The sequence below is a fragment of the Xiphophorus maculatus genome, chromosome 12 (assembly GCF_002775205.1).
Source record: "Xiphophorus maculatus strain JP 163 A chromosome 12, X_maculatus-5.0-male, whole genome shotgun sequence".
Lineage (NCBI taxonomy): Eukaryota > Metazoa > Chordata > Actinopteri > Cyprinodontiformes > Poeciliidae > Xiphophorus > Xiphophorus maculatus.
Window position 1 is genome coordinate 5,502,678 of NC_036454.1, and position 14,632 is coordinate 5,517,309.

At 36.1% G+C, this 14,632-nt stretch overlaps 2 protein-coding genes across 2 annotated transcripts; both read right to left on the bottom strand.

Annotated features, from left to right (window-relative positions):
* Positions 1-1,492: 1,492 nt before the first annotated feature.
* Positions 1,493-4,909, bottom strand: LOC102224750 (nuclear factor 7, ovary-like). Its single transcript, XM_005803881.3, has 2 exons — positions 4,786-4,909; positions 1,493-3,172 (listed from the first exon to the last, which is right to left on the bottom strand). Exon 2 carries the CDS (start codon positions 2,760-2,762, stop codon positions 1,812-1,814), a length of 951 nt encoding a protein of 316 aa, XP_005803938.3. The 5' UTR covers positions 2,763-3,172; positions 4,786-4,909; the 3' UTR covers positions 1,493-1,811.
* A 1,281-nt stretch (positions 4,910-6,190) lies between these two features.
* On the bottom strand, positions 6,191-13,421 carry anxa3 (annexin A3). The gene is made up of 14 exons (XM_005803880.3): positions 13,359-13,421; positions 12,525-12,555; positions 12,402-12,449; positions 12,235-12,322; positions 11,838-11,932; positions 9,825-9,938; positions 9,636-9,726; positions 9,476-9,555; positions 9,003-9,059; positions 8,833-8,926; positions 8,658-8,753; positions 7,612-7,670; positions 7,067-7,189; positions 6,191-6,659 (listed from the first exon to the last, which is right to left on the bottom strand). Exons 2-14 carry the CDS (start codon positions 12,537-12,539, stop codon positions 6,600-6,602), a joined length of 1,020 nt encoding a protein of 339 aa, XP_005803937.1. The 5' UTR covers positions 12,540-12,555; positions 13,359-13,421; the 3' UTR covers positions 6,191-6,599.
* Positions 13,422-14,632: the final 1,211 nt, after the last annotated feature.

Sequence of the window (14,632 nt, forward strand, 5' to 3'; positions counted from 1 at the left end):
ACAGGTCAATTTATATTTTTCAACTGGAAGAATGTCATCATAATGGCGAGCTCACACATCTGCACGCGCTCCGAGAAATGGCCGTTTTGTTATAACGGTCCTCAACTTTAATTTTGACTGAAAAAACAGCTGCCGTCTGTTGGGCCCTCCATTAAAAAAATAGCCGAGGTGAAGTTTAAGTAGTGAAGCATCCACACTAATTTGTTCTGGGAGCTGTAGGACTCAAGATAAAGCCTTCAAACTGTAAAATCGGCCAGCATGACTTTAGTAAAGTTCACCGGTACATCACTATCAGTACGCATTACTTTACAGATTTATATTTCTGTGTAAATTCAAATCAAGTAATACATTTCTTACCTTTTGTTCGGGAAAAAAAGTAAACTCTTCAAGCCCACTTTATCCATAAAAAAAAGAGAAAGAAAGTGCTCAACTATCCGCTTTTTTTTCTCATTTTTTTAACAGTCCTCAACTGTCCAACGGCACGAAGTGAATAATCTTCTGGGGGGGGGGGGGGGGGGTTTGAAAACATCTCGCGAGATTTTCGAAATAACACTAATATATTTTTTATATATATATATATATATATATGTATATATATAAAATAGCTCAGACTTAAACCCTTTATTTTGAATTATTTTATAAAGCATTTTAAACTTTTATTTCACACCAGTTGGTTATTTCTTTAGTTAACTATATACTTTACATTATTATCAAATATTTCTATTAACACATAAATATAAGTGTGGCTTTGTCTTAAAGGAGAAGTTTATGCCTCTGGCATAACTTAACATTTATTTAAGTTATGCCAGAGGCACATAAACTAAGGCACATGTAAGAAATATGTGATCACGTGATCCCATGTTGAATAGACCATGGATCACATGAACAAAATAACTATCACATGTGGAAAATGGGAACCAAATGTGGAACATGGGTACCACATGTGATCACTTGATTTTCATGGGATTTTTTGTAAGGATGTGAGTGTGTGTGCATGGTTGTTTGTCCTGTCTGTCTCTGTGTTGCCCTGGACAGACTGGCGACCTGTCCAGTGTGACCCCGCCTCTCGCCTGGAGCTTTAGATGGAGATAGACCAGCACCCCTCCTGACCCCACTAGGGACAAGGGTGTTAGAAAATGGATGGATGGACGAAATACAACAGAATACTGTGCAGCTATTAAAATACCTACTTGCATTAAAAATATCTATCCAGCTTAATTTAATGAGAATGTGTCTATGTTTTTTAATGTGCAACCATTTAGATAGGTGTGATAAAATGTTGATCTTCTCTGTCAGTGGGCTTCACTGGTCAGGCCCATTATATCCTCTATTCAACATACTTTAGTGCATGTTAAAAACCTCCAAATGTTTATGTTTGACACATGAAAGTTCTGGACTAAAGGTTGAATTCAGATGACAGTTGATTAGATCCTCAAGGAATGAAAAACTCTGACTTTGATTTAAATGGGAATAAAAATGATTTTATTTCACAACATATAAGAGGCAGATAATAGTAAATAAACACTTAAAGGAGTAACAAAACACATTTCTTGGTTGTTACATGACAAACTCTGAAATAATACATCAGTAAATAAGTTAGAAATAATTTGAAGAGATAGTGCAAAGAAAGTAAATTTGAAGAAGTTTTCTTGTTACTGTATAATCTGACAATTTTGAATTACACAATCAAATTCACTTCAAACATGACAGACAAAAATCTGAGAAGAGTAAAGTTATTTAGAGCAATAAAATACAAATCACTAAAAAACACTGAAGCAAAGGAAAGGCGGTGATTTTCTGTAGCTTGAGTTTTAATATCTGCCCCTCACAGATACCTTCAACGGTAAAATTTTAGTGCCCTGGTCAAACAATGGAAACATCTTATTTGTAAAAGTGTGTGTGAAGGTGTGTATGACAGTTCTTGTTAAAGGATCAGAAAAAGCTAACTTTCCTGCTTCCCAGTCCAGTTTGACTTGGATTCTCCGTATTTTCTTAGTCACTTTGGGCTCAACGCGGTCGTTTCGTTGAGACCATGCTGAATATTTGCCACGACTAAAACGAAGAACCCAATAATCCCGCTTTACGACACCAGGGCCGTCAGCTGACTCTGCTACCATGCCGACCTTCCAGGATTCACCTCTGACCTCTACATCCCAGCTGTGAATTCCTGAGTTAAAGCCCCTGGAGCTGATGACGGAGTGGCACAGCAAAGCAGACCTCTCCGGATTGTAGGGAGTGACGGTCCACTTCACCCGCCTCACAGATGTCAGGTCATCGGACAACAGCAGGTCTGCAGCTGCCGTGTTCGGGTCCAAAACCAGAGGCGTGTATGTGACCGCGTTCTCCATCTTGAGCCAGATGTTGAAGCTGAGGTTCCCCACATGCTTGGCCTCATCTAGGAGAATTCCAGAGGGAAAATCTGGCAGATCCAATCGGAGCTGGTTCTGGATTTTCTCTGTTGCTGCTTTAAAGTTTCGCAGGAGTGAGAGATCTTCTGCGTTCAGCTCATCCTCCGTGGTTCTGATTGTTTCAGACAGACCTGATATATTTTTCTTCACAGTCTCCATCAGCTCCACCATTTTACCAATCTTCAGCTCCGCTTCTTTCCGCACAGCAGTTAGCCTAGCTTCCTCTTCATCTGCTAAAAACCGGAAAACTTTCCTAAACTGCTTCCTAATTTTCCCCTCCGAGTTTCGGGTTTGACTTTTTAAGTGCTCCACTCCGTCATGAAAGAGTTCTTCGCAACATTTTAAACCAGTCATGCGGTTTTGTAAACGCTTCAGGTTTTGCTCAAGCTCAAGCTTAATCTCTAACACCGCTTCACTGACTGGTCTGAATCTGTGTCCAGCGTGTTTTACTGAATCCCTGCAGATCAGGCACACCGGCTGCTCATGGTCCAGACAGAACAGCTTCAGGCTTTCAAAGTGCAAAGAGCAAAAACCCTCCGATGCTCTCCGGCTCCTCTCCTGCAGAAAGGTGTTGCACAGCCTCCTTAAAGCCAGGTTACATGGTGGGTTTCCACCTGCAGATCTTCTCCGACAAACTGGACATGATGGCTCCCGTCTCTCTCTCCTAATGTTCAGCAGGCAGGCTTTACATAAACTGTGGCTGCATGGGAGGAAAACAGGATCCTTGTAGATGTCCAGACAGACGGGACAGAGGAGATCCTCTTCTAACATGGAAGACATAATGTCACTGAGAGAAGCACAACAGACAAAAAGCTCATTTATCAGGCTACAATCACACTGCAGGTTTTAATGCTCAACTCTGATTTTTTGTGAAATCCAAATTTTCTTTGTTCATATTTACAGGTAAGCGCACCTTGCTATAAGCCGCACCTACAAATAAAATAAATAAATAAATGGAAACGTACATATATAAGCCGCACCGGGTTATATGCTTCTGGGAATATGGAAAACCGCAGCTCTCAATTTTCCACAAGTCCACAGCAGAGGGCAGCGTCCTGAATAAATCTGCTGCATTTATTAAGGACGCAGCCCTCAGTCTCCAACGCGGAACCCTGAATTTGTTCATGCCGAGCTTATGTGCAGCGGCTCTATTTCCATCTTGTACTGCCAGATCGATAGCCTTCAACTTAAAAGCGGCATCTTTTTTCTTCGTGTGGTTTCCATAAAGAGGGAGTATGAGTTTGAAAACATTTCTCTGTCGTGCCTGCAGCTAGTATGTGCTTGTTCTAAATGAAAATTAGCACTTTCTTCTTTGATTTCCAATTTTGACTTCCAATGATTCACTTCCTGCTAAAGAGCCCCCTGGTGGTTGAAGAAAAATCCACAGAAAAACCGCACCGGGCTATAAGTCGCATGGTTCAAAGCGTGGGAAAAAAGTAGCGTCTTATAGTCCGAAAAATATGGTATATGCGACTTGTATGTGATCTAATGTAAACCTCATATGACCTGAAAGTGTCCCGCATACGCAGGAGAGGGCTCAATAACATCACACAGAGAGAGTCTGCTCAGTATTTTGCCAACCGCTATATATATGTATATATATGTTTGTATATTTTTGGCCTGCTCTGACCATGTTATTTTAGCAAACTGCCTTGTTTTTAGATTCTGTATACACCAGTTTACAATTATCCAATAATTAACATACAAAAAACACCTACCAATATTCCCTGGAGGTTTACTGAAGCTTCCTAATTTTTCTAAAGGTCGATTGGGAGGATCAAGCTCTATTCCAGTGAAGTCACCTCCCAGTTTTTCCCATAAAACAGACAATATCTATGCAAGGCCTGGTTCAAAAACTTTCCTTTTAATAAACATGACAGCTAGAGTACAGTTAGACATTGGTCACTTTTCCTCACTCTGCTAACTTCTCCTACTACTCTCCATACCAGAGTGAAGTTACCCCACGCCCACCGTTCTTCAAACTTAACTAAATTAGTGTCAAACGTTTGTGCAGTAGAAATGTGTTTGCTACTACCATTGTGAAGATATGAATAACTATTTCTAAAAGGGTCAAACAGCACCCTCTACAAAAAACAATTTCGTTTAAATCAACTGTGCTAACATAGCACAATCAATTTATATCCATTTCGTCATGTTAATCTCTCATGACCTCTGTAAACTTTTTATATTAAAAATTATGATGGCACAACAACATTTTCTGTTGTGCCATTACAATAACAAAAAATGTTGTTGCATAAATCTAGCACAGTTGATTAACACTATTGGCAACAATGCGAGATCCAGTAATAAGCCCTGAGCAAAATGGCGGCGTGAATAACAAATCAGAAATGACCAAAATCTCCAAACACTTCCTAACCTTGGATCAGCTGAAGTTGAGACGAGCTTGTGGTTAACTCCTGACGAGTACCGACCGACCAGCAGCCTCCTGCTCCGGCGAGGTGCCGCTTCTTGAGACGGAAAAAGTTTCGGTCCAACTTCACAGCTGCTTAAATGTCTCCATCACGGAACTAACAGTTGCGCATGCGCGATAGGTACTGACAGTGCCAGCAGGACCTTCCTCTCGGTCGAAATTATTTTGGCTTCGAAAAAAGGACCAAAACAAAACCATATTACCTGCACCTCGTTTTCGTTATGTGCCTTCATCTATATAACTCGGCATTTAGACCTGTCTTGTATTCAAAGACAGGTAATACTTTATAAAATTCCTTTGTAAAACGTAAATGGCAAGTCCGCTCAGCGATCTAGTGGCTCGGACGTCACGGGACTTGCTGTGCGCCGCTGCTTTACATCGAGTCAGGAGGGGAAATGACACCATCAGCGAAGAATCTGAGAAAGGGGCGCAAAGTTTTGATATTGTCAACACAACGATAGCAAGACAACAAGGTCCACAGGGATCACGTTTCACAGGTCAGTAAAGGCTTTAATTAAAAACATATATAAAGAAAGTGGAGATTAGGTTAGTTATGCTAGCGTAACTGTTATCACCTTAGCATGAACTCTTACTGCGCAGTTCGGAGTATTTCGGTTCAATTAACACAAAATAGGGCGACCCACATACATTTTCTGTCAGAAACATAAAAATTCAGAAACATAAATCTGCAACAGAAATTTTCTGTTTGGTGTTTGTACGTCCGTTTTTGTGGTTTTTTTTTTAAGTGTTAATTCCTGATGCATTTGACCGTAATCTTTGCTCTGCGCTCCCGGGGCTGCTGTTTATTGGTTGCCATGGCAACGAGTCTGCTTGTGACGTAAAGTTGACAAACCGAGAGAAAAAATAATACAATCACCCGTTTTTCTACATTTTTCCCAGGACAAATTGCATCATTTGTTCGTAGAACGTGGCGATATTCAGAGCAATCATCAAATAGGATGAAATATTTCATAAAGCATAAAGAGCCAAGGTTTGTTAAATTTTAAATCATGTTTCCCATTAAGTAAAATTAAATTATGGGCCATTGTAAAGAGAAATTCTCTTTGTTCTCTCTTGTTTCTAGAACAGTCCTTTCTCGACAGTAAACCTGAAGCTTTCCACTCCGCTTTTAGTTCAATATGGCCAGAAAATGTGAGATTTATAATAAAAAATAAAAACTTTCTTCATGTCCTTATATTCCTGTTGGTGTCTAAACTGCGCCTCCTGGTGACGAATTTGAGGAATTGCCACAATAATCACAACCGGAATCGATTAATTCACATTTTTGGTGAATTCCTGCTAATAAACAAAACAAGAAACAAACATTTTCTGTGATGAACAGTGAAGGTTTTTATTTTCTGTAAGCTGAAAAGACACAAACAAAACAAAAAACTGTGCAAAAGTTTTAAACCAACTTTTAAAACTTCTCTTAAAGTTAAAGAAAGCCATTCTTGTCACCAGTTAAATTTGCTTTCATACGGAAGTTCTCCATAATTTGGTTTGTTGCATAGAAGAAGTATTGATAAGAAACTTATGGGTTTTAAAAGTCGTATCAATTTAGAATAGTTTATAATTTAAATCTAAAACTTGAATTCTGATTTGATGTTTGAGTTTACGTCATAATATGACACCTTTTAGAGCTGAAACTAATTTAATTTATAGTTTACGGATGAATTAAACATCAGTGAGAAGGGAAGGGAAGGACAGAAAGCCGACAGGATTAAAGAAACGGATCTATTTTTGTCTTCAGACGGACGACGTCAGTCGTCTCCTCCACAGATCGCCTTCAGACAGTCGCCGTATTCGCCCGACACGTCGGACTGCAGAACAAAAATAAAAACCAAAACAGAACCATTTTAAAGCAAATAAAAAAATGTATCTATATAAATCGGACGGACGGACGGATGGATTTTTTTCCATTCTTTAACTGAAACAACCGTCTTTGACCTTTAAGTTTCTGAAGGTCAGTCCAGCTTCTGTCCACCAGAGAAACTTTTAATCCTTCAGGAAATTTGTCCCGTCTTCATGGGCAGATTAATAATCTCTAGTCTCCTGATTTAACAAAACTATTAATCCATAAATATAACAGAGAAGCGAATCAAACCCAGAAACTACTTGGATAACACTTAACTTGACAAAAAGTCGGTGTCGTGTTTTGAAGATGAAATCCACTATATGAACCAAACACTGAATGAAGTGGTGAAATTCTGGTGAACGTCCGACTCACCTCGATGTCGGACCGCAGAGAGTGTTGGTAGAGTTTCTTGAACTCTGCTCTGATGTCCAGCAGGTCGATCTCAGACCGGCTCACCATGATCCGGGTCAGAGTGGACTCATCGGTGCCACCGCCCTGAACAGAGACAAAACCAGAACTCTGGAGTTTATAGACGACTGACTAAAACCAAAATCAGCGTCGAAAGAATCTTTTGGACTTTGTGGTTGATGACTACAAAACATTTTAGTCGACACGCAAAATGTTATGTCTGGTTGGAAACCCTCAGCAAATGTTCCTGAAACATGGTGGTGGCAGCATCATGGTGTGGGGTTCCTTTTATTCAGTAGGAACAAGGAAGCAAAGCAGAGTTTCTACTAACAGAATAAACATCAAAGAAAACCCAAGTTTCAAGTTTTTCTTTATTTTAAAACCTAAACATTGAAATTAAATGTTTGGTTTAAAAAATACCCAAAATTTATTTAGTAGATATAAAAAAACTAAAACTTTATCCCTTTTGAAATGTGCTCTGGAACTAACATGTATAAAAGCTGATTTACCTTCATGCTCTCATGCAGCAGTTCTGCAAAATACGCCGGTAAACTCTTCGCACATTTCACTGCAGAAAGAAAGAGTTGTTACAAAAGCAGCATTTTAGTATCAGCAGCAAGTTTTAAATGGTGTGTGAGGGCTATCTGAGATAGAAAAAAACGAGCAAATTTCCACCAAAAAATATTCTAGAAAATGTTTGAATTTGAGAAGTTGAAAATGTGCTATTAAAAACACAGAAATTGACATTAAGCTCAGAAATTCTGGAAAAATCTGGAAATTTCAAACATAGGAAAGTCTCAAATTTGCTACAGAAAATCCAGAAATTGAGATTAATGTTAGAAATATTCTAAAAAAAAAACATTTAAATTTCTCAGTTTGAAAAGTTACAGAATGAGAATTATAGAAAAAGGTTGTTTTTTCTAAAACTCAAAAATGTTTTGACTTTTGGCACTTCAAAACAATTTTAAATCTCAGAAATGTTGAAGAAATGAAGTTGGAAATTTCAAATTTTCAAGTCAAAAATTTGCTAGAAAAACAAAAATATTTCTTTTCCCAAAACCAAAAACATTTGACACTTGAAAATCAGAAATTTTTCAATTTTCTTTCAATTTTTTCAAAATTTTGAGATTAATTTCAAATCTTAGGAAAAAAACTTCAAAGGCTCAAAGTTTTGAGCTTTAGAAATTTTCTGAGTCGAAAATGTTCCACCTTTGAAACTTAGACATTTTGAGATGAATCAGAAATTTTCAAAACAAAAAAACCAAAACCAAACAAAAAAACAAAACAAAATAAAAAGCACAAGAACAATTAGTAAATATAAAAGGTCTAAAATGTGCTAGAAAAAACCTCAGGAATTTTTAGATTAATTTCAGAAATCCTCTATAAAAACAAGAAAACGTCTGAGTTTGACAAGTAGAAAATTTGCTGGCAATAATGTACTCCTTTTTTTCTTTCCCTTTCTCTCTACATTAGCTCTCATTCGCTGTTGTAGTTTAAACTTCTAGAATCGGTACAGGAAAATAAATGTTGTTTTTGTGGATGGAAACCAGTTTACCAACGGCCACCAGCAGCTCCTCCAGTTCGCCAGACATTTCTCCTTCGATGCTCTGCTGCAGCGTTTTCCCGCTGATGTTCTTGTATTCGATTAGAACTGCAGAAAAATGGCCGTCACTTTACATTTGTAATAATCGCGGTTTTGTCTTTGGGTTTCCAAACAGAGCCGGTCTTACTCTGCCTGAGCTGAGGTATGCTTCTTTTGCAGAGGATCTCAATAAACTTGGACTCATCTGTGCCCCACTTCTTCTCCCCGGCTTTGTAAAGTGTCTTAGGGCAAAAAATATTGAAGTTCAAAACAAAATAGAAACATATCAATTGTATTTTTTGGGTTTAGTTTCTTCACCTCGGCGTCTTCCTTTGCTTTTCCTACATCTACAGAGTCGCTCCCGTCCCTCTCACCCTGCAAACAGCAGAATTCACTTTATTCCTGTTTTATAAGTTTTTATCATCATCCTGCTGTGTTACATTTTAAATAGAGCTGTAAACATTAACAAATGGATGAGGATGAGCGACTCTCGCCTCACTGTTACATTAGAAATGAATGGAAAGGAACATTTATAAATGAACATTTAAAACAAAATCACTTCCTTTAAACCTTCCTGAATATAAAAACTTGAAAAACTGCTAATTTGACAGTCCTTCCAACTTCTAATGGGTTGGAAGGTCGTGCACAACTGTGTCCATGTTTATATTTCAAGCTTACTTAGGCATTGTGATTAATCGTGATTAATCTGATTAAAATAATTGATTGACAGCTCTAGTTATGAGTTAAGTGTGTAAGTTTTTTTGCGGTAATTTTCTGAATTTTTTCTAGACCTTTGCCAGGAGAATAAGCGCTTTGGAAAAATCTCCAGAAACTTCACTCCCCAACTTCTCAATCAAGTCTTTCTTTGTTTCTGCAGGGGAAAAAGACGGAGGTCATAAATCTGTTTTCGGCAACAAAACCCATAAACTAAGATGGAAGACGCTTCTTTACCGTTTAGGTAAACGTCTTTGAGAGCTTTGATTTGCTGCTTGGACCTGGAGGCAAAGATTTCAATCAGGATGCAGTCTTTTGTACCAGCTCCCTGCAGTAAATCAAATTTTATACAAATGATGTTGTACAGTAATAAACGCTGTTTAATTTTTAAAAAAAAGTTTTTGAAAAGGAGCTATGTGAGCGTACTTTCATGGCTCGGGTGACTTCGTGGCAGTCGTACGCTGCAGGGGGAGTGATGAGCGCCAGCAGCAGCTTCTCAAAGTTTCCGCCCGTGTCGCCTTTCAGGTCTTTCTCCAGCGTCTGAAACGTAAATAGAGGCGACAGATCCAGAGGTTTACTCTGCGTGTTCAGGACCACGCCCTTGAAAATAAAGCAAATACAGAAAATAAAGCAAACGAAGCGCTGTAACGACTTAATAATGGGAGAGCATCTGTGTTTCAGCAGGTCAGAGTTAGGTTACATTTACTCGGTTAAACGTAAATTAATTGAATAAATTCAAATACTCAATTAACTTGAATAAATTATTTGAATGATTTACTTAATTAAAATACTCTTGGAAATAAACTTTCAAAAAGATACTGCAGTAACAGTTTGGAAAAAATGTGCTTTTAGTAGTATTTTTACTATGCTGTACTTTTTACTTGAGTAATTTTATTATGAAGTATTTCTTCTCTTACTTGAATAAAATATCTGGATTTTCTACCCACTGAATGAAAACCAAACATGTTTTAACCAAAACTTCACCAGATACACACACCTGCAGTTTTTGTGAAAACTTTTTTTATCTAAAGAAACTGATTTAAAAATAAAAAAATCTTTTACCTAATGTTATATTTTATTACTTACATGATTTATTGTCATTTTGGTCCTTAAACTACCAACATTTCCACTAAACTTTACATTTTGGTCTGTCTGATGAGGTAAATTTTAAATATTAAATTATGTTTTTGCATATCCTTTCTACCAAATACTCCTTTAGTTTTATTTGACTAATTTCTTGGATACTTTTTACCTTTACTTGATTAAAAATATGCTACCGTATCGTTACTCTTACTTTTGTACAAGTACTTTGCTTACAGTAAAGCTCCTTTTTGATTCAATAATTCAAGATTTTATTCTAACATGATTGATTAATAAACTGAATTTATACCAAACAATATTCCTAAGCACCAAATGTATCACCGTCCAGAATGTTTTACATGCAATCCTGATTCCAGTGACTGGATTACTTTTAATCTCCCATGTATTTGGTGAAGGTGCTGCAGCAGGGAAACACCTAAACACACAGGAAGCCGCTGTGAGCAAACTGCCAGACTGCAGCCAGTTTTCCTGCTAATTTAAGTGCAATCCATTATTCAGGGTTTCTATGCCTGTGATATATTTGTTTTCACTTGTTTAATAAAATATAAAAAAGGTTTGAAAGTAAACAGGTTGTCAAGTCATTAAAAAACCACAATTAAGTCGTTTTAATGCCAGAACAGCAAATAGAAATATTTTTAGTTTCAGAATTGACACAATATTTGGGGTTTCTCCTTAATCGTTTATTTATTCCAAGTCCTGCCATCATGGCAACATTCACTCTTTAAATAATAATTTTTTAAAAATTATAAAAAATTATTTGCTGAACAAATACAATAAGGTCTGACTGTTTTTCTTTTATTTCTTGGAATTATTTTAGAAAATATATAGAAAATATTCAGCTGCTTTAAATTAAATTATACTATAGGTATAATTTAATTTAAACTTTGTGTCTGTACAATTGACAGGAATTCAAATATCGTTGATCTATTTCTGTACTGGTTTGTGCTTTGTCTTCATTCACTTATTTATGAAAATGTTAAAAACGACAGAAAAATAAACACAAAAATAACAAGTTGCATGTTTTCTTGATATTATTTATTCAAATAAATCAAAATGAGCACATAATCTGTTCGAAGTGAATATATGAAGCACAAATGTGAAAATTTGGACTAATAACATTGGAGAACACGACTTATTTTTTTATTCTTTTTTCTGTGTCTGGTAAAAGTCACTCCTGTTTAATTTTTTATAAAATTACAATGTGTTTCTATTCAGGAAAGTGAGTTATAGGAGATCTTAACATTAAAAAAAATCCTCATTTATTTCTCATTTAACGATTAGAAACCCGATTCACAACATTTCAATAGTAATATAGTAATAAAATGAAGAAAATCTTACTCTGCCGGTGGCTTTTTCATACGCTTTGCAGATGAGCTGCCTCTGATCGTTGCTTCTTTGTGTCAGGATTTCAATCAGGACTTTCTCATTTGTCCCTAAAAAATAGAAAATAACAATGAAACATGAATCTCTGTTTCTGTCATATATCTGGAGACAATTTACGTTAAATGAAGCACAAAAAGTAGTAGATTTGTTTCAATTTCAAAACAACGGCCATCAACCTGAAGGACGTTTTTAACAAAAATGATTAGTTAATCTGATTTTTAGAAATTAAACAGTTTTACACCAATCTGTCTTAAAACGTTTTGAAGACAAAAAGCAAACACAAGTTTTCTCCAAATAAAAAATGAAAAAGTAAGCTTAACAAATATAGTGTGAAGGGATTTAAAACGTGTACCGAGTCCTTCAATGGCGTCCTTCAGAGCTGCAGCGTCTTTTTCTGCATCAAAGTTTGCTTTAGGCTTGATGGTTCCTCTCTGTCCGTTCTAAAACAGACATTCAGATTTAACAATTGATTAAAACCCTGCAGAGTTTCTCATATAGAAAAATCAGAGTTGGACTCACTTCAGCAGCAGAATATGACGGTGAATCCACAAGACTTTCCAAATCATCCTGAAAATAAATGGATTTAGCATGTAAAACTCTTAAATAAAAACTTTAAAAATATAAAAGAAAAACCTCTCTCACCCATAAAGAAGCCATGATGAATGTAGCTCTTCTGTAAGACATAAGAAACAATCTTAATCTCAGTTGTACATTTAAATACACTGCAAAAACATTCAATTTTACCAAGTATTTTTGGTCTAGTTTCTACTGTAAATTTCTTAGTACACTTGAAATAAGACAAAATTAACTTACAAGAAACTTTTCAGCAAGATATAAGATTTTTATTTTAAGTAAATAATTACTTAATATTGATTAAATAATGCTAGTTACATTGGCCGATTTTTATTTCACGTACAGGATATTTTTTCTCATGTTTTAAGTGAAACTAGTCTTTTTTCATCAATATTAGGAATTATTAAATTAAAACAAGCTCATATATCTTAATGAAAAGTTTCTTCTAAGTTAGTTTTCTCATGTCAAGTGTACTTAAGATATTTCAACTAGAAACTAGACAAGAATCCTTGGCAAGATTTTGTGTTTTTACAGTGTACTAAACAAATAATCAAGAGGCATCGGTTGAAATCTGTCATAGATTAAAGATTATTAAAATATGAATTAGATGTAGCGAGTGGTGAACTGTCGTACTTTATCGCGTTTTAAAAATGTATTTATATGTAGAGACTTTTTCTTCGGCTTTGGTGGAACCAGAACAGGAAACATGCAAATACGTTGCTGTGTAAAATGAGACCAGCTTTGCATTGAACCAGTGACTAAAGGCAGATTGATGGAACTGTAAAAGAAAAGTCTGCTTTCTGTACAAACCGGGTACTTTAAACCTTCTAATTATGCAAAAATAAAACTTTTAGAAACCAGAAACTTACAGCTAAATTAAACAAGCAAAGGAGAGAAACTCACCTTTGTCTCTGAAGTGGAATGTTTCTTTCCGCCACACCTTCTGCTTACCTGGAAACTCTGAATCCACCTGTAAAGAAAACAGTTGGCCACACCTGTTTGGCACAGTCAGATGATGCCTTCAGGGACTGCTCGTAAAATCCAGTTACTAACCAGTTTAATCCCCTCCAGATAAAAGAACACGACTTTTAGATTTGTAGTGAAACCAAATGTTACTTATAAACTTTGCGACGGCCATAATAGACAAAAACACAAAATAGTAATACATTTCCAAGAAGAAAAAACCTGGGGAATCTCAGAAATTTTCTAGAAAAAAAATCTGAATTTTCCAAGTTTGAAAAGTAGAATATGAGCTAGAAAAAACTCAGAAATTTCTGATTTTGAAAAGTCAACAATTTGCAAGGAAAAACTGAAAAATTCTGATCTAAATCTCAGAATTTTTCTCACAAAAACTAAAGAAATTTCTGAGCTTGAAAAGTCAAAAATTGGTGAGAAAAAACTTTTAGATTAATCGACGATATATTAGGGCAGCAATATCAATACTGCAGATATTGAAACAGCAAACATTGGTGTCACTCAAGACTTTTGCCCATGAGTATTTCAAGCTTTAAAAATACACAAATTAAAAAGTGTCAAACCATAAATAACATAGTAAATGGACAAAAAACTGATTTTTAATTTTACAGTTATTTTATTACTAAAAAAGGCACCAAATACAGGCATCATACTAATATTATTGTGTTTTCCAAAAATTATAGCACCAAAAATATATTTTTTTTCCTCCCAAAATCCCCCGTTTTCATGTTTTTATAGGCACACATTTGAAAAAGAAGTGGTGTTATTAGATAAATACAAACCAGTGTCAAACACTTTAAAAACAACATCAGTAGCTGGACTGTAATGTAACAAATCAGACGAATGAAACATAAATGAATGAAGAGTAACAGAGTGAGATCTGAGTCTTTGGGCCGAACAAAGGCAGGCGGACGCATCATTCTTATAATAACAAGGTTTTTAAATGTGGTTACTTTCATTCAGACATTAGTAAGGCTGAAGCAGTCATTAGGGTGAACGGGTTTATTACAGTCACACTCAGACGCTCTTCGATTGAAATACTTTGGACGATCTGTTCTCAGTCTCATGAGCAAAAATACTGCATGGCACTTAGAAATCGGCAGCTGATTGGATTACAGTACAAGCACGGAAATAAAAAGTGTTAAAAATAAATCATTGTCAAAATGTCAGTAAGTATAACTCTATAAACCCCCTTTAACAGT

What these genes read in the sequence shown, in the direction of transcription:
- anxa3 (XM_005803880.3), bottom strand. An exon ending in CGCTTATTCTCCTGGCAAAG is followed by an intron (nt 9,060 to 9,475) that starts GTCTAGAAAAAA and finishes TGCTGTTTGCAG; the next exon opens with GGTGAGAGGGACGGGAGCGA. An exon ending in GGAGCTGCTGGTGGCCGTTG is followed by an intron (nt 7,671 to 8,657) that starts GTAAACTGGTTT and finishes TTCTTTCTGCAG; the next exon opens with TGAAATGTGCGAAGAGTTTA.
- LOC102224750 (XM_005803881.3), bottom strand. Translation starts at nt 2,762, where the DNA reads ATGACTGGTTTAAAATGTTGCGAAGAACTCTTTCATGACGGAGTGGAG.